Source organism: Trachemys scripta, chromosome 9, assembly GCF_013100865.1.
Source record: "Trachemys scripta elegans isolate TJP31775 chromosome 9, CAS_Tse_1.0, whole genome shotgun sequence".
Classification (NCBI taxonomy): domain Eukaryota; kingdom Metazoa; phylum Chordata; order Testudines; family Emydidae; genus Trachemys; species Trachemys scripta.
Genome location: NC_048306.1, coordinates 48,389,184 through 48,407,763, shown reverse-complemented (window position 1 = coordinate 48,407,763; position 18,580 = coordinate 48,389,184). Strand labels below are relative to the sequence as shown.

The window sequence follows — 18,580 nt, the reverse complement described above, 5'->3', positions numbered from 1 at the left end:
CATTCACAGACTCACATAAGAAGTCCCTAGATCAGTGGTTCTCAAACTTTCATACTAGTGACCCCTTTCACACAGTAAGCCTTTGAGTGTGACCCCCTTTATAAATTAAAAACACTTTTTTTATATTGAATGGTATTATAAATGCTGGAGGTGAAGCAGGGTTTGGGAGTGGAGCCTGACAGCTTGTGACCCCCACATGTAATAACCTGAGAACCCCTGCCCTAGATCTAGTTTAATTGCCTTTCTCCAGTTGAGACATTTCACTGACTCATGTTTGTTAGATAAATATCTAACAAATACTTTCAAGCCCCTCAAGTCCATTCTAAGTGTCTTAGGACTGTGAAAAGGATTAATATCTTCCATGAACAAGTTACTAAATGAAACCAGATCTTTTGTTAGACCCAAGGTCAGAGAAACCTGGGATGATACCTCTGGAGATAACCAACATTGGAATGGAGGCCATAAGGCAATACCTAAAATATCCACTAGAGATTGTATTAGAAAAATGCAGTATGAAAATTATACAGAAATTGTCTCTCTCTCCTGTTCCCTGGAGTAAACTGTACTGGGCTTGGGCCCTGCCTGAAGAGAAGACTGAACCCACTGTGGGTGATGCTGCCCAAGGGCAGTCTTGTTTTGGGAAGTTAGCACCCTGCACCTGGTTTTGTATTCAGGCTCACTGGATTCTCCTGTATTTTTATTAGGAAAGCTCTCTTCATTTAAGAGGTCATCCTTGGCCACTGAGAACTATTTGAGACTGTACCTCTTTAAAGTATGGAAAGAACTCTTATAAAATGGGTAAAAAATGTCCCACTCTCGCTATCATTCTGGAAATCAATACTTCTAGGAATCCTGTTACTGGGAAAAACGTGGCAATTATGAGAAAAACTCTAAATCAATTATATGTGGCTTGGAGATTTTTCTTAAACTTACTTTCTGAAAAAGTCAAAAAGATAGGGACTCAGGGTTAGAACTATTCCATAACACTGTGACCCATACAATGAGAGACTTGCTGACAAGAGTTTGATGCTCTCAAGTGGGGATGGGGAGACTTCTCTTTCCTTACAGGAGGTAGAAGGAATATAGGGAGAACACAAAATAATAATATATGGAGATATACCTATCTCAGAGCTGGAAGGGACCCTGAAAGGTCACCGAGACCAGCCCCCTGCCTTCACTAGCAGGATCAAGTAGTGATTTTTGCCCCAGATCCTTAAGTGGCCCCCTCAAGGATTGAACTCAACCCTGGGTTTAGCAGGCCAATGTTCAAACCACTGAGCTATCCCTCCCCAAATATTGGCCCAAAAGATTATGTTCCTGCTTTCTAGAAGAAATTCAGTTTTCTGGTTCAATTGGCTGGTGTATAAAATTGCACCTAGTTCTCTTGCATACAGTATAATTTAAAATGTAAGTTTTGAGTATGAATGTATTGCAGTACAAACAGCATTCAAAAAATGTCGGGGCAAGATAGTTGCAAAGACAGCAATAGAACGCAGAACTCCTAACTCCCAGCCGTGTGTTCTAACCTGTATACCAGGCCCCCTCTCTCTTTGAAAAACAAAAAGATTTCTGCTGTACCTAAATAATAACCTCTCTCAATGAACTGTATATTAAAGGCTGCCTGGGCCCAGTGTGGATATACTGGGTATGGTGGGCAAGGTAATGGGCACCACACAGAGGGTATATACCTCCACACATGCTACATTACCCAGATTCATTGGGATTTCTAGTATGTCACAGTATAGAAGGAAGTTGGATCTCCAACTAGGCAGAACCACCAGCCGTAGGCGCCAACTCTGTGGGTGCTCCAGGACCGACCAGCAGCCAAGCTCCCCTCCCTCCCCCTCCCAGCAGCCTCCTGCCTGCCAGTGGCCCCACCAATCAACTCCCCCCCCCCCAGCGCCTCCTGCCCGCTGCGGATCAGCTATTTCATGGCGTGCAGGAGGCTCTGGGAGGGGGAGGAGTGAGGACGGGGCACGCTTGGGGGTGGAATTGGACAGGAAGAGACGGAGCCGAACTGGGGGCTTGGGGCTTGGGTAGAGTGGGGGTGGAGCCGGGGTGGGAGCTTGGGGGAAGGGCCTGGGCACCCCGGGAGAAACTTGGAAGCTGATACATGCCACCAGCTATTCCCCTCTGAAAGGAGTAGAGGTCTGAAGCAGTAACCACAGAGGAGCTTTGCAGCCATCAGGGATGGTGAGGGAAAGGATTCCCTCTTTCTAGGAACCCAGGGATGCCCACGGGGTACTTGGATTGTGCATAGCAACAAAGACTGGGATCTAAAATCTCAACTCTGGACTACCCACTGGTGGCTAAAGCAAATATTAGACTCTGAGATGGATGCAGGAAGCATAAATTTACCTCTCAAAGGTGTACTTGCTCTCGGCCCTGAAGAAATACACATGGGACTTGAACTGCAACTTGAAGACATAATCCTTCTGAATGCCATCTGCCTCCACTGGGGTGCTGACTGTGTAGCCAAGTAGTGGGAGACTGGCCAATGGATAATCATCCTGGAACATAGCCAAATAGTGCAGTTCTTGGTGAAAGCCATCCTTTACCAGTCAGCACATGGACAGCAATCGCAGAGCATGTGTTTGATCTTTCATATTGTACAGTCAAGAATGGCTTTATTTTTTCTTAGCAGGAGGTAATAAGAGAAGCTGCCTTTCCATCTATTTTGAGACCCGTATGTTGTAAATTATGATGAAATTTTCCCCAAGCTTGCTTAATTATTTTAATAAAATTACATGCCTCTATTCCCCTGCCTCTCACTGTCTCCTGGATTTCCCCCACTGTCTCTCTCAAATCCAGAGCACTATTCCCACAGCAAAACAAAGATTTTGTTCCCAATAACACTTTCCTCAAGGCAAGAAGCCCGTATAACATGAAAGAGGTTTACTGGGCTAATGAGGACTGAAGGAGCAGGTAGCATTGTGGCAACATTCACAAAAATCACTCCACTGTCACAGGAATTCCTGAGGCCTATTTCAAACCATTAGTTGTGCTGAACTTTAAAAGGAGTGGGGAAGATTGGACTGGCATCTAAACACAAAGGAAGAGGAAAGATGTAGGTGAAAGGTTCATTAATCAACTTGACCTCCTTTAGCATCTACTTCAAGAGACTCCCACCCCTCACACTTCCCACTTACAAAACAGGATATCCTGATTAAAGCTGCAACAGAAAGGCCCTTAGCCTTAGGGAGCCTGACTCCATTAATTGCTGCCGGCTATTTTTCTTGCTACATGCCTTTGGAGTTAGGCTCCAAATTCAGTGCAGATGATAGATGGTTGTGAAATGCACCTAGAGGACAGTAAAGAGTTATATCTGTGTCTTCCATCCAATCTCTCTCCCCTTGTCCCCATACTGTTCCACTACTATAGCATACCTGGTGAGTTTTGTAGAAGAACAAACAGAAGTTGGTGAAGACAACCCAGAGCTTTTGCCAGCCATTACTATTTTTGAATTTCCTCAGCAGGTACCCTGAAAGCTGATTCTAGCAATGAAGAAAAAGAAAATGAATGTGAGATCACTGATCACTCTCCCCAAGAACAAGACAAATGCTGCTGCTGGCACTATTCCATATGCTGACTGATGTTCCCTATTGTGGCTGCTTCCAGACAATGCAGAACAATTAACAGACAGTCTTTTTCCTATGCTTTGAGAGACTTCTAGGATGTTACAGTTACTGATGGAATGCCTTAGCGCATTTTTGCATTGTCAATTTGCCACCTACACAAAATGGTCTGTTTTCACATTGCAAAACAGTTAAATATGCATGGCATTTTCACCTCAACAGAAGATGGTTGAATTTGATTATGTGATTATTTACCAATTGTTACTGTATGGGTTTCTAATTCTATTATACCAATGATTTACCATCCATAGCACCTCACTAAGAAGAGAATGATCTTGAGCTCCCCAAAAATCTAGCCCTACCATTGTCACTGTCCGCATCCTGTCTTCCTGAAACATGCTAAGAACTAATTGGCAACATCCACCAAGACACTGCATTCAGTTTATTTGAGCAAGATCAAAAATAAAACATAAGAAGAAACAAGCAAAAAAGGATTCTTGATTGACACTGGGGTTCTGGACCAGGATACGACTACATAAAGCTGAGCTAAAGTGGACAGCATGTTGCAGGGAAGCATTATTTAAGTTAATATACTGGTATATTGGAACCTGAGTAATAGAATAGTGGTACAGTGAGATGAGAAACAGATGTGGCTAAAACTACAGGAAGAAATTACAGCATATTAGTTTTATATCCAATGAAAAAGAAAAAAAGAAAGCCCAGAGTTTAGGTTGGTGTAGCATAAACTGAAAGGATATCAGGGCTATTTTTGGAAGGTGAGACAAAGATATCAATGGACTTCCGCACCAATCACCAAACATCACAACTTCCATTCTGGATGTGTCAGGCATTCTCACACTTGCACAATGTTTACGGTGCAGGGGAGAGGAAAGTAGGGGAGAGGAACTAGAATTTTTTTCTGCTTTGGACTCAACTCAGTGTTTTAGAGGTGTTTTTACCTGAATCATGCATAAGTAATCAGACAGGGATAGGCTCTGGTTCCGGTACCAGCAAACATGGGTGATTGTGTTGGGCCGATGGGTCTGGCCCAGCAAATAGTGAGGAGAAAGCTCTGGAGAAACAGCAAGAAAACAGAAAACTGAGCCGAGAGAGAGAGAAAATAGAGCTTTAGAAAAAGTGATGTAAGAAAAGCATCTGTTAAATGACAAAGGAACGTGAAAAAGTCATTGTATTAGAATCTGAAATACAGAGCAAAGCAAAAAGGTGCTGGGAGAACTCATACTGCAATCCTAGAGTCAGTGGTATAAAGCTCACAGCACTTCAGATATCACAGTGATTTGGTGGCATTCATAAATTTGCCAAAGGAAGCAAGGTCAGGTTCCTTCAAACGGGATCCAGTTTGCCTGCTGGCAAGATAACAAACTCATGGTCTCCACGCCAATGTAAAAGGTTTATAAAACTTCCAACAATGAGCTTATTAGTTTGCTATGTAAACCATGAAAATCTAGGTGCTCCATTTTAATGCCCAGCTGCACTTCCTTCCATTAAACCTGAGTGCTTTGAGAACAGAACTCTCAGGAAGATAGGAAGGTGGAAATATGCAAAGGTACTAAAGTAACCAGGTAACTACTACATATTCCTACTTGTGGGAATCTAGCAAGCAGTACGATCCTTCTGGAAGGTGGGCCAGGGAGGTCTAACTAAACAAGGATTGCAGAACTGCCTCCCAAAGGAAGCCTCAAATCTAGATACAAAGTCAAGACTAATGCTGTGTGTGTACAGAAATCCAGGTGGCAGCCATACAGATTTTTATGGTGTAAACACAGGGAGAGTGAGCTCTAACACACTGAATACTGGCACACCAGCTAAAATAGAACAAGTCTCTATAAACAGCTTGATAAACTTAGACAAATATTGAATGCAAATGGCACTCCCTGCTTCCCAAAGCTCAGCAGGGCTGGTTCAGGGGAGGGTACATTGCACAAATGGGAATATGCAGAGGCCCTCTCGAAGGAGAAATAGTTCAACTTTATGAAAATATTGAGAGTAAAGCAGTTTCTAAGTCAAGGGACAATGAACGAAGTACAGTACCTAATTAGCACCCGATCCCAGGGTTTGGTAGCTCAGGATTGGCCCTAAACTAGAACACCATTGGCAGAAAGAGAAAAATAGCCAGTTCCCTCTGGCGAGGCTGAGGATCTCAAGGAACTCAAGTTAAAAATTCTGTCCTAGAAGTTTCCTAGTTTTCCTTTTACATTTTTCTTCTTCAAAACACTCCCTTGAATAACAACACTGTGGTGGGGTAGCAACATGTGTACATGTATACACACAGACACACATGCATGTTCAAACATTTATTAACCTTTCACTCACTCACTCTCTCTATAATCACCACAGAAATGACTGATGGTAACAAACGTATACTGGAGGAAGATCAGGTGGTGAATGAGTTGAGACAGACTTTGAGAAGTGAGAGCTGTGCCCTATAGGGTACCTCGACGGCCACACTGTGGTCAGTCATGGAGACACTGGTGTTGCGGTACCAGCACACGTGCATTGTAGTGTTGGCACGGTGGTGGCTCTGCCTGTCCAGGGAGCTACGAGAAGACTGTATGTCATCTTCGGATTCCTGCTCTAGAGAGACCTCATCAGAGGATCCTGGGGGAGGAGAATTCAGTGGCAGTTTAAGAAAACTGTGATACATAGCCTGTGGCAGAAACTGGGATTCCTCGGAATGTCTGCAACTTTTTCTTGAACCTACCCAACACTAACAGACATCAGCATGAATTTGTTACACAGCTCCTGAAAGTCACACTGAACAGATCATTCTGGCTGTCACGATCCAACTGTGTTTGGGATATCTGACTCATAGAAATAAAAAATGCAGCTTGTATTAAAACGCTGAGCATATGTTTTACAATATCACATCCAGAGAAGCATGTGACTTGGAAAGAGCCCCTTTTCACTGTGCAACAGAGAAAATTCACTGAAAAAAGGAATGTCACATGCTTCATCACAGACCACGGTAAAAACATAGTTTTCAGTCTACGAGAGGCTGTGAGGAACTTCTTGTCCATCAAAGATACCAGCATCTATGGACTGGAAAAAGCACTGTGTGGTTAAACAGAGGAATATTCTCCAAAATAAGAGATGGTTAAGGGGATTATGGACCATGCAAAACACATTATTGCTTTGCAGCACAAACTTCTATCTGCTGAGTCTCAAAATACCAGAAACATCACTCTAGCTAGGGGAGTCTACTCTAAGGAAAATAAGGAAACAGCACTCCATTAGTATATACCATTTATCCTTCCTGTCTGAGAATTTGGAAGATGCAGAGATCACAGCACCATTTGCTGTATGTCAATAAAGAAGGAAAATGCTACTTACTGTTAGAGCGATTACACATGGAGCTTTCCAAAAACGGGTCATATTTCTCATTAGATTTTTTGGCCATTTCAATCGCCATGTTTAGGTCTTCCATCCACTTCCCCATCTCCAGACGGGTACTGCAAAACAAAGAGTGCTGCTGGCTAAGCATCCTGGTTTTGGACTGGGACATAGTGCTAGATTTTTGAATCACGATGAACTTTAATATGCCAGCATTTTGAGCTACCAAAATATGATGTCAAGTATCAGGGGGTAGCCCTGTTGTTCACAGTTTATCATATAGCAACAGAAGCAGCTTTCCTGATAGGGATTTAAGTTCCACAATTTCAAGTGTGCAAAGTCATAGAAAATTTCACTCCTCCCCATCCTTCTGCCATCTGAAATCAACCTGGGCTTGTTAGAAAAGTATAGAGAACAGTTGCAATGCTCATTGGCCCATCCTGTGCAATGGTAACTTAGTTAAGTTGATCTCCCCTGAACCTAATTCCCTCCACACCAGAGCTATGACACTACTCTCAAGGGAGCTGATGTACCCAAATTTTTAAAACAGAAGCCCTTTAAAAAAAACCAACATTTTCCAACCTATATCACATAGAATAGGAGACATTTGTGGTAACTAACTATAAGGAAAACCTAGTAACCTCAGATAATTATGTGTGGTAACTGCTGGCAAAAGCTGACTTTTTAGTTGGTGACCACTTTACTAAGGAGTACTTGTGGCACCTTAGAGACTAACAAATTTATTTGAGTATAAGCTTTCATGGACTAAAACCCACTTCATCGGATGCATGCAGTGGAAAATACAGTAGGAAGATATATATACATATGAAGTGGGTTTTAGCCCACGAAAGCTTATGCTCAAATAAATTTGTTAAGTCTCTACGGTGCCACAAGTACTCCTTGTTCTTTTTGCTGATACAGACTAACACAGCTACCACTCTGAAACTTTACTAAGTGATTCCGTGTGAAGCCTTCTGATGGGGATCTTGCCTTTTAAATGCAGAAAATCAAATTTAGGGCTCAAACATCTAATTACAGATAATTCTGGTAAATATATTGCAGCATGCCATTAAAATGTAAGACACAGAATGGGAGGGTGGAGTAGGGAGAAGTTAGAGTTTATGATTACCAAGCAGTTGAAGACACAGGTTTAAAATAACAGTTTAAAAATCATACACAATCTATACTGAAAAGGTGACAGAATGAACAGCAGACCTGTCAGACTCAACTGCTGTATAATTTTAACAACATGATCTAGGGTTGTGTGCCACACATATTTTGGGATGAAATTACAAGGAATATCATCATTCTTTATATGGGCTTTATGACTTATCTACTTTTTTTGAGATAAGAAATATTTTCCAACTGAAGATCATATTAAAGGAAGGCATCTTAGACTGGGTAGGTAGAATGACACTGAAAATGATAATACTGAAGCATTTGAAGGATGGCACTCCTTTTAAAAACGATATCTATTTTAGCTTTCATCTTCAGAGTAAAACAGAGAATGAAGGATGTTGAAGATTTATTCCAGAGCATATGGTAACCATTTATAGATTATATGGGTGACACTGTGATTACTGGGTAAGAACTTCATAGGTCATATTTTTTATTTTCTGGAATAGTTGCTACAGAGTAAATTTTTCCTTTTAGTATCAAGACAAAGCATTTGTTCTTTTTTAAGTTTTAGAAAAATCCTGTCAAACATTTCCAAGTTATGACAGGGTGAAAAAAATTATATACTCTTCTGATTTTAAGCATATTTCAAAGCTGTTTTTTTGGCTCACAGTTGACTAAAAAAATCGCTAAACTTCAAAACTGACATTTTCAGGTAAGCTAGCACTCGAAAAGGGTTCATTTAGTCCTTTTGTTAATATGCAAAATATAAAATAAGTGACTGGTAAGCCATTAAAAATTTGATTTCACTAATGTTTGGCTATAGCTTTTGCTAACATTAGGAGCTATGAAACTAGCTGAATAAAAAACCTACAAAGAATATGTAACCTCTAGATTAAGGGCTCCAATTCTGCATCACCCATGCATGCATAACTTCAACTGAATCCCATGAGAATTTTAGATGCACAAGAACTACTGGGGTATGTTCCTAGGAGATTGTAGAAATTGTAAATTAAATTTTACATTTGGAGTATAGAGAGATTACATCTTGGGTATAAAGAAAAACAATAAACCTGAGTGACAGTAAACCAACAAACAATAAACCAATCCAGTTTTAAAAGCATCTTTTTAGCAACAAATATTACAAATTCTGTAGTGAAATACAATGGTTTACCTTACTGTAATATTGAGGTAACAAATTTATATGCTCCAAATCTGGAAATGGAAAAGTTTAGGTTTTCACTAATTTAGCCAGTCTCTTTGTACATCCTGTCCTTTCTACAGCATATATTTATCACCTTAGTGTGAAGTTTTGCCTTGCAAATGTATCAATCCCAACTGCAATCCTTATGTAGGCAAAGCTCACATTGAATTAACTGGAGACTTCCCTCAGTAATAACTGAATAAAGACTGAAAAATTTAGCTTATAGGTCATGCAAATATTCTGTTTTCTAATCACTTACAAGAAAAGCAAATTACAGAGAATTGAATATTGTGCAGAAGAAAAGTTCACTTTTGTAAATCAGTTCTCTGGATTATGTACCATTCCTTCTAGGTCATGTCTTTTACTATCTACCTGAAAGCTGTAATAGGAGGGAAAGGTCTTGATTTATTGTTGTGTTGTCCAGCAGGGAGCTGCTAACACTCAATTTTCTAAAAGAGAAAAGGACTAAATTGAAAAGAACTTTGTTTACTTTACAAGCCATCCTTGAACTCATCTCATTTCCTGGTTTGTGCAATGCCTCCATTACATCTGCCCAGGAATTCTGCACTTCTTAATCCCATTTTCATTTTCTACATTTTAACTGGGGTTTGGGTTTTGTTTGGCTCTCTAAAATATTTCCATGTTTAGATCGCCAAATAGCATCACTTGTATCTTTCCCACTTTTCCTGTTTTAAATCAATTGGTTAAAGGCTTTCATTGCAAGCTCAGCCAGCTCATCAGGAAACAATGCACTAGCAATGTCACTTCTGCTGCTGTTCCTTTAAGAATGCATGGTTTGGTTAGATCAAATACTCCTTTCTGTAACATGGCATTAATAAAAGGTCTTTAAATGCTGAATATTTCAAACCTATTGTCAAAACCATGCTTTCCCAAGGGTCCATGAAGCACTCCTCTGGCCCCTGCAATCAGCAGCCAAATGTTTAATCCAAGGGCTCTTACCTGCTTGTGGCTGGGAAGAAGAAATACATACCTTGCTGCCACTACTATTGTTTTCTGAGCTGAATAGATTGTGAAGCAGTGTGGGACAGACCATTCATTCTCACTCTCTTCCACCTAACATGAAGAAAAAAGGTTTCTCTCATCACTCACTGTGCAATGGTATGTACCCAAGTTGTTCTCTCTGGTTAGATAGGAACTCATTCACAACACCATGACTTCAGAGTTGCAACAAAGTATGAAAGGCAGCTACTTCAAAAGCACTCAAAGTCTATTTTGGTTCTACACTGGAATCTATGTGTTATAGTTCTAGTGCCACATCTGTAGGCTGTGTAAATGCCATAGCCAATGGGGTCAGAAAGGAGCAACTCCAACTAAGGTTCATCTTATTACTCACCGGAGGATCCAGCACTATTAACTGTAAGTCAAACAAAGAAAGAATAGCTCTATTAGAAGAAGGGGTAGAAGAGCTGCTATGGCTAGTTGTGAAAAACTACAGCACAGATCAGCATTCCCAGATCAGTCTCAAACAGTCATGCAAAAGTGAAGAGTTAAATAAGGTTTGTCTTCAGATTGCTTTGCTAGTGAGGTGAAAAGAATGAGTGCTTTGTCCGCTGGCATCACACACAGACTAAAGCATGAAAAAGGTCCAGTCCACATCTCCATGGTCTTTGACAACCCTGGCAGCGAGGCTGCTTTCAACAGCCTGGAAGCACCTCACTCCTGACCAGCAGCTGAGACTTTAGTTCAGCATAACTGCATGAAGTGAATGCACCAAGAGGCCTCCGTGCACAATGGCTTATGTATTTATTTAACCAATGCTGTGGTGCACTTTGAAAGAAACTACTTACCAGCATGCCATGCAGAGGGAGGTGTCCATGAATTTTGAACTGATTGGTACCCGTGACTCCTTTGCTTGTGTACAGCAACATATCTGAGAACTGACAGAGGAAGGAGGAATATAACCTGTATGCTTAAAAAGACATTACTCGGTACCTTTTCCACACAGATGTTTTGTTTAAGTTTGCCATTGTTTGTAATACCTTTTAAAAGCATGAAAATAAAGTTTCTTTCTCTACCAATTTTGTCCATTTCCATTAAAAACATTTGCTTTGTTTCTCTAATGGAGCTTGATATTAACATGACTTTTTAAATGTACTTAAATTAAATAAATGGGTGTATGTAAACAGAAAATGGACTGGATTACTGCTGTCCTCCATATACCATGAGAAGAAACTCAGTGAACATTTGGTTAGCATGTTGAGCTCCATCATCTCTGTACTGGGACTCAATCCCTGAAAACAGCTTGGTTTGTGGCTATGCCTTGAGGACACTTGATGTGTAGACAGCAAAGGAAGCACTCACCAGAAAGAACATCCTCTGTTGCAAACCTTTTTTAGTGAGCTTGTACAAGCAACCCTCCCGGATAAATTCCTGTGGGGAAAAAGAAATTACATCAAGCTTTTCCTTTCTCCAAGTGCACAGAGTTTTGAAGTCTCTTCCTTTTCCCCACTTTCTCCTTGCTGCAAACACCATTTGGAATAAGTGAGAAAAGGCAATTTCTGATAAAAGGCTGGACTTTAGCATACTGGCTACTGAACTAATGCCCCATTAACCCTATAGAACGCTAAACTGTTCATTAGTTCTCTGATGTGCCACACTACCAATATGTGAATCAGAAAAATAATATATCTAGAATCTAAAAAATCCTCCCAAAGTCACGGATATTCAGGGTTAATGCTAACACTGGTACCTACTCTGTTGATGCTCCTCTCATCAATGCTATATTCTCCATATTCTCTAAGGCCATTCTAAAGCAGAGATAAATCAGAGCCTGACCCAGCGGACCTAGCAGCGTGGTCATTATTTGGTGACATCATCCTCTTATCCAAGGGCCAACCATAACAGCTCACCAAGTACCTGCCGTACTCAGAGCAGGGCAATGGAATATCAATCTAAGTTGAACTACTTTTGTTTTTGTTCCTTACAGTACCATTACAAGTGGGAAATGTGACCTGGTATACAGACACACATCCTATGAGAACCCTTATGGGCTTTAAGATAAATACATAGTTAAAGTCTGTGACAGGTAAATAAGTATGTTATATAAATGTTGTTCCTAAGTATTCAAAGCCAATAAAGGCTTTAGAAGTTAAGCAAAGAAAGTTACCTACTCTGCCAGGTGCTATGAGGTTATCAATGCCAATCAAGTCATGTTGTAGCTCTGTCAGCTTCTGGAAATTCTCCAGGCGGATCAGGCTGTTTTGGAGCTGAGATGTCATCTCTGTAACCTCCTTCAGTGCATCTGCAGGAAAAGCAACATCAACACAGATCAGGGCTCTGCAGACAAAGCCAGAGGTCCTAGCCATCAATCTATCATCAGTTATATTGTTACACTTCATTAAAGGCTCAAATTTATGTATGCATTTATTTTTAAACACACAGAGACTATCATGCAACTTCATGGTAATTACATGTTTCTGGAGATTACCAGGTAATTACAATTTATAAATCCAAAAGTAGTTACCATGTAACCAATACTTTAGTTTCAACGTTAGAAAATATGACACTATATGGTATGGCAACTTCTTTCCTACATTTATATATTTAACCAAGCAAGAGTTTCTGAATGAGTATTACATCTTTTCCTCCACAGTTGGAAGCAAGGACTCATTTTCCAACTTGGATTAAAAATATTAACTGTCAAAAGTGAAAAGGAAAAAAAAAATTGGGGAATGGCAGAGGAGAAAAGGACTTTTCTATTCAAATAGAACAGTATTCATTAAAGCTATCTATTTATTTCTGCTACTAGCAGCTGTTAATAAAATCTCCTATTCTGGGGTGGTGCTTTTGAAGGTGATGTTGCTTTCATACAGGGACGATTGTACCAGCGTATGGCAGGAGACTGATAAAGCCCCAAACTACAGTGTTAAAAAAAACAAACAAACAAACAACAACAAAAACTAATTTTAAAACACAAGTAAACTCATGCTTTAAACTTAAACATTTTCCCTCCAGTTTTGTGCTTTTCCATTTAGCATTTTCTATTATTTTTAAATGGTATTGAATTTACTAGACTGTATTAATTTCACAACTTGAATTTACAGCATTTTAAGCCAGAACATCTTTCTCTGTGAACTAATATCATCACTGTTTAAATGACTGCAAAACGAGCAGAATGAGCAAACCATACATTTTGTAGGTCCAACCAAAAAAAAAAAAAAAAAATTATACACATACAAATGCACTCTCTCTCTCTCTCTCACTTTAATTTATTTTCTCTTCAATAGCAAATTTGCTAATCAGTATGTCTGCCCTGGGAAAGGACAGAGTCCAGTCTCCAGAGCTGTCAATCACAGGCAATAATATCAGAAGTACTTTTTTTCCCTCTCCCTTTCCTCTTCTAACTTTTTAAAACTCAATATTGACTAACCAAGACTTTCAGTTTACTTGTGTGAAAGGGGCATTTGAAAGCTATATGTTTACCCAAAAGAGGGAAGAATTACCAAACATGCTATCCAAGAGAATAAATTAGCTGGTAATTTCTGTCTTTCAGGAAGGCACTTCTGATAATCCTTTTGTGCTTGAGAAGTGACTGGGGGGCAGTGTGTGAAATGCACATAACCTAACAATAGATTTATAGTTAAGGGAAATTTATTTCAGGTGTGTTATCTTAATTTTCAATCACAGCATGCAGGTTCTTTCTCCCAAAAATGTCTTCAATGGAGGCCATAAGGTCTGATTAGCAATGTCCAGTAACCAGACATTGATTCCACAGGTTTCTTCTATTTATGCTGACCTCCTAAAATGTACATGATGTCTAACAGGTCATATTATGCTCTTTGCCATATATGATTCTCTGATGCACACCAGGCTCCATTTATCAATGGGAATTTGAGGTCTTTTCCCTGCAGTTTGAATAGCATTTGAAAAATAGTGCTGCCGACTAGCCAAGTTTCTTAGTTCAGTGTAGACAGCTCATTAAGCATCTGTGTATTTTTTTTTTTTTTTTGTGATGGCAAAATGATGATAAAAACAGTAAAACTCTGTGGACCTTTAGCCATGAAGCCAGATTGAAAAACACAGCACCTCCTCTCCCAGTGGAAAATAGGCAGTGTTTGTAGTTCAGTTGGCCTCCTGGCAGGGGTAAAAGAAACAAGGAAACCCCTTTTTACAGGCAAAGTGGCAAGATACTTCTTGGAATAGTTAAGATGACTTTTCATTCAACGAAGAATAAAACAGGTTGGGAAACTTCAGTAATTTGGATGGCCTCAGAAATCCCATCATATATGGTTGCAGCACCAGTTTTCCATTATTTGAGTCTGTTACATCATCCAGTGCAGACACTGCACTTTCAGGAAACTAGTGAACACTCCCAACTCCAGGCCTACGAGTTTGAATGGGACAATTTGTCGGATGCTGTAATCCTCATGTCCCAGGTTCCACATACCATGTCTGTATCTTATTCACACCCTTGCAGAAGTCATGGAGATTAATTTCTGCCTTGCCATCGTTAAAAAGAACACCAGCCTGATTCAAGTATCCCTTGGCTTTGAGAACTGGCCTTTCATAATCTAGCTGTCAAACTTTGTACAGTACTGTGGTGAAGCACTGATTTTTGAGACAAAGTTACATCTGAGAGATATTAGGACTGGGTCTCAGATGACCATGTCTACCAGAATCAGAGTCTACAAGCTTTCATAAGATGATTGATGGCTTCCTTTCCTTCAGGAATTTGGGGGTTGGACTGAAGACAATTCTTCACATGCAGAAAAGGTGGTGAATCCTATTACAATTCTGGCAGCTGCTCAACTGCATCCTGAACCTGCTGCTGATGGGGATTCAGCTATCTGCTCTCATTGGTATCACTGTCTTGGGTGGGTAGACGAGGGAGGGGTGAGATGGATGCCCTTTGGACCAGCTTCTTTTCTGCTTGTGGTCCCTTTTGCTGATCTGCCATGCTGCAATCAGATGCTTCTGATGGGCAGCTCACCTGTGCTGGACTGAAACAGAAGTACTTCAGAGATGGTGTTGCAAAGTACCCTGTAGTGGGAAGGTGAGTATCTCCGAGAGAGTGACGAAAAGCAGGGGACTGCCTGGAAACATGAGCTCAGTGGCCCAGGAGAAGGTTGCTTCTAATCACACGGGAGATGATCTAAGAATGAGCCACTCTAAAAAAGCATTTCTTGAGTGCCATGCAAACAGGGCACCACTCAGAGAAAAGACATTCTGACCTCTACCAGCCATAGCTGAACAAAGAGATTCCCTGCTCTAAAGGTGCTCAAATGGCATCTGTCTGTAGTACACAGCGAGATGGCACAACTACTGGATGAACCAACCAGGGGCCATCCTCATCTTGACCTGCTGCTTACAAACAGGGAAGAATTGGTAGGAAAAGTAGAAGTGGGTGGCAACCTGTGCAGCAGTGACCATGAGATGGTTGAGTTCAGGATCCTCACAAAAGGAAGAAAGGAGAGTAGCAAAATATGGACCCTGGACTTCAGAAAAGCACAGCAAATATGGCAGGCGACCTGCTTGGCTTAACAGTGAAATCTTCTATGAGCTTAAAACACAAAAAGGAAATTTACAAGAAGTGGAAACTTGGACAGATGACTAGGGAGGAGTATAAAAATACTGCTCGAGCATACAGGGGTGTAATCAGGAAGGCCAAAACACAACCGCAGTTGCAGTTAGCAAGGGATGTGAAGAGTAACAAGAAGAGTTTCTACAGGTATGTTAGCAACAAGAAAAAGGTCAGGGAAAGTGTGGGACCCTTAATGAATGGGGGAGGCAACCTAGTGACAGATGATGTGGAAAAAGCTGAAGTACTCAATGCTTTTTTTGCCTTGGTCTTCACAGACAAGGACAGGTCCACACTGCTGTCCTGGGCAACACAATATGGTGAGAAGGCAAGCAGCCCTCAATGGTGAAAAACCAGGTTAAGGACTATTTAGAAAAGCTGGACATGCACAAATCTATGGGTCCAGATCTAATGCATCCGAGGGTGCTGAGGGAATTGGCTGATGCGATTACACAGCCATTTGCCATTATCTTTGAAAACTCGTGGTGATCGGGGGAGGTCCCGGATGATTGGAAAAAAAGGCAAATATAGTGCCCATCTTTAAAAAAGGGACAAAGGAGAACCTGGTGAACTACAGACTGGTCAGCCTCACATCAGTCCCTGGAAAAATCATGGAGCAGGTACTCAAGGAAACCATTTTGAAGCACTTGTAGGGGAGGAAGGTGATCAGGAACAGTCAACATGGATTCACGAAGGACAAGTCATGCCTGACCAACCTGATTGCCTTCTATGATGAGATAACTGGCTCTGTGGATATGGGGAAAGCGGTGGATGTGATATATCTTGACTTTAGCAAAGCTTTTGATATGGTCTCCCATAGTATTCTTGACAGCAAGTGAAAAAAGTATGGATTGGATGAATGAACTATAAGGTGGATAGAAATCTGGCTAGATTGTCGGGCTCAACAGGTATTGATCAACGGCTCGATGTCTAGTTGGCAGCTGGTATCAAGTGGAGTGCCCAGAGATCAGTTCTGGGGCCGGTTTTGTTCAACATCTTTATTAATGATCTGGATGATGGAATGGATTGCACCCTCAGCAAGTTCGCAGAGGACACTAAGCTGGGGGGAGAGGTAGATACGTTGGATGGTAGGGATAGGGTCCAGAGTGACCTAGACAAATTGGAGGATTGGGCCAAAAGAAATCTGATGAGGTTCAACAAGGACAAGTGCAGAGTCCTGCACTTAGGACGGAAGAATCCCATGCACCGCTACAGGCTGGGGACCGACTGGCTAAGCAGCAGTTCTGCAGAAAAGGACCTGGGGATTACAGTGGATGAGAAGCTAGATATGAGTCAGCAGTGTGCCCTTGTTGCCAAGAAGGCCAATGGCATATTGGGCTGTATTAGTAGGAGGATTACCAGCAGATCGAGGGAAGTGATTATTCCCCTCTATCTGGCACTGGTGAGGCCACACCTGGAGTCTTGCATCCAGTTTTGGTCCCCCCACTACAGAAGGGATGTGGACAAATTGGAGAGAGTCCAGCGGAGGGCAACAAAAATGATTATGGGTCTGGGACACATGACTTACGAGGAGAGGCTGAGGGAAGTGGGGTTATTTAGTCTGCAGAAGAGAAGAGTGAGGGGGGATTTGAGAACAGCTTTCAACCACCTGAAGGGGGGTTCCCACAGAGGATGGAGTTAGGCTGTTCTCAGTGGTGGCAGATGACAGAACAAGAAGCAATGGTCTCAAGTTGCAGTAGGTGAGGTCTAGGTTGGGTATTCGGAAAAATTATTTCACTTGGCGGGGGGTGAAGCACTGGAATGGGTTACCTAGGGAGGTGGTAGAATCTCCATCCTTAGAGGTTTTTAAGGCCTGGCTTGACAAAGCCCTGGCTGGGATGATTTAGTTGGTGTTGGTCCTACTTTTAGCAGGGGATTGGATTAGATGACCTCCTGAGGTCTCTCCCAATCCTAAACTTCTATGATTCTATCTGTCTGTAACACAGAAGGGAAGCCAAATAAAACTGCAAAAAAGAGCTAGCACACCTGAGAACATGGTAGCCTCTGCAAAGGAAACTTTATGCTAGGCACTTGTCTGAGTGGTGCTGGTCAAACTCAAACACTGGACAGGTAATCTAGAGTTCTTCAATGGAAGCAGAAATATTGAAGAGGGAGGATGGACCGGATTGCCTGTTATTGACAGTTCTGAAGAATGTCTCCTGCGCTAAATGACAGAACCCAGACGGAACAGTTACAAGACATATCTTTATAAGAAAAATACATATTTAGGCTGAGATTTTCAAGGCCACCTAGGGGATTAAATTTAATAGAAGATGTGTCTAAATCCTATAGACAGCTTTGCAAATCTCAGCCAAGAGAGCTAGATATCTATATAGGTCCCATCTTCATAGTTACGTGAGCAACTGCTCATAGACTCATAGACTCATAGACTCATAGACATTAAGGTCAGAAGGGACCATTATGATCATCTGGTCTGACCCCCTGCATGCCGCAGGCCGCAAGACCCTTCCCTGTACTCTACCGTTGAAGTCCCCAGTCCTGTGTTTTAGTGACTTCAATCGGCTGAGACCCTCCTGCTAGTGATCCCTGCCCCATGCTGCGGAGGAAGGCGAAAAACCTCCAGAGGCTCGGCCAATCTACCCTGGAGGAAAATTCCTTCCCGACCCCAAATATGGCGATCAGTAATACCCCGAGCATATAGGCAAGAGTCTCTAGCCTGACCCTTGTTGGCCATTATGTTGTTCATGTACCATTGCTTGGTTTTCCTTGGCTACTATGTTTTATCATTAAACCATTCCCTCCATAAACTTATCCAACTTAATCTTAAAACCAGAC

The 18,580-nt window shown here is 41.4% G+C and overlaps 1 protein-coding gene across 8 annotated transcripts in view; it reads right to left on the bottom strand.

The window, feature by feature from the left end:
• Positions 1–18,580, bottom strand: part of FARP2 (FERM, ARH/RhoGEF and pleckstrin domain protein 2) — a 216,130-nt gene that overhangs the window by 4,672 nt on the left and 192,878 nt on the right. For 4 of the 8 annotated variants that reach the window (XR_004647251.1, XM_034782664.1, XM_034782665.1 and 1 more), the window contains exons 19-26: positions 12,378–12,508; positions 11,569–11,637; positions 11,055–11,144; positions 10,238–10,320; positions 6,927–7,045; positions 6,031–6,194; positions 3,387–3,494; positions 2,359–2,510 (exon numbers count right to left, since the gene is read on the bottom strand). Coding sequence is in view for 5 of the 8 variants with exons in the window: in XM_034782664.1 (XP_034638555.1) it covers positions 2,359–2,510; positions 3,387–3,494; positions 6,031–6,194; positions 6,927–7,045; positions 10,238–10,320; positions 11,055–11,144; positions 11,569–11,637; positions 12,378–12,508 (916 nt within the window). In the remaining 3 variants the exon portion in view is untranslated. Of the gene's footprint in view, positions 1–2,358; positions 2,511–3,386; positions 3,495–4,534; positions 4,648–6,030; positions 6,195–6,926; positions 7,046–10,237; positions 10,321–11,054; positions 11,145–11,568; positions 11,638–12,377; positions 12,509–18,580 lie in introns of those variants that run through there. The other 4 variants (XM_034782667.1, XM_034782668.1, XR_004647252.1 and 1 more) reach the window with 4 other exon arrangements.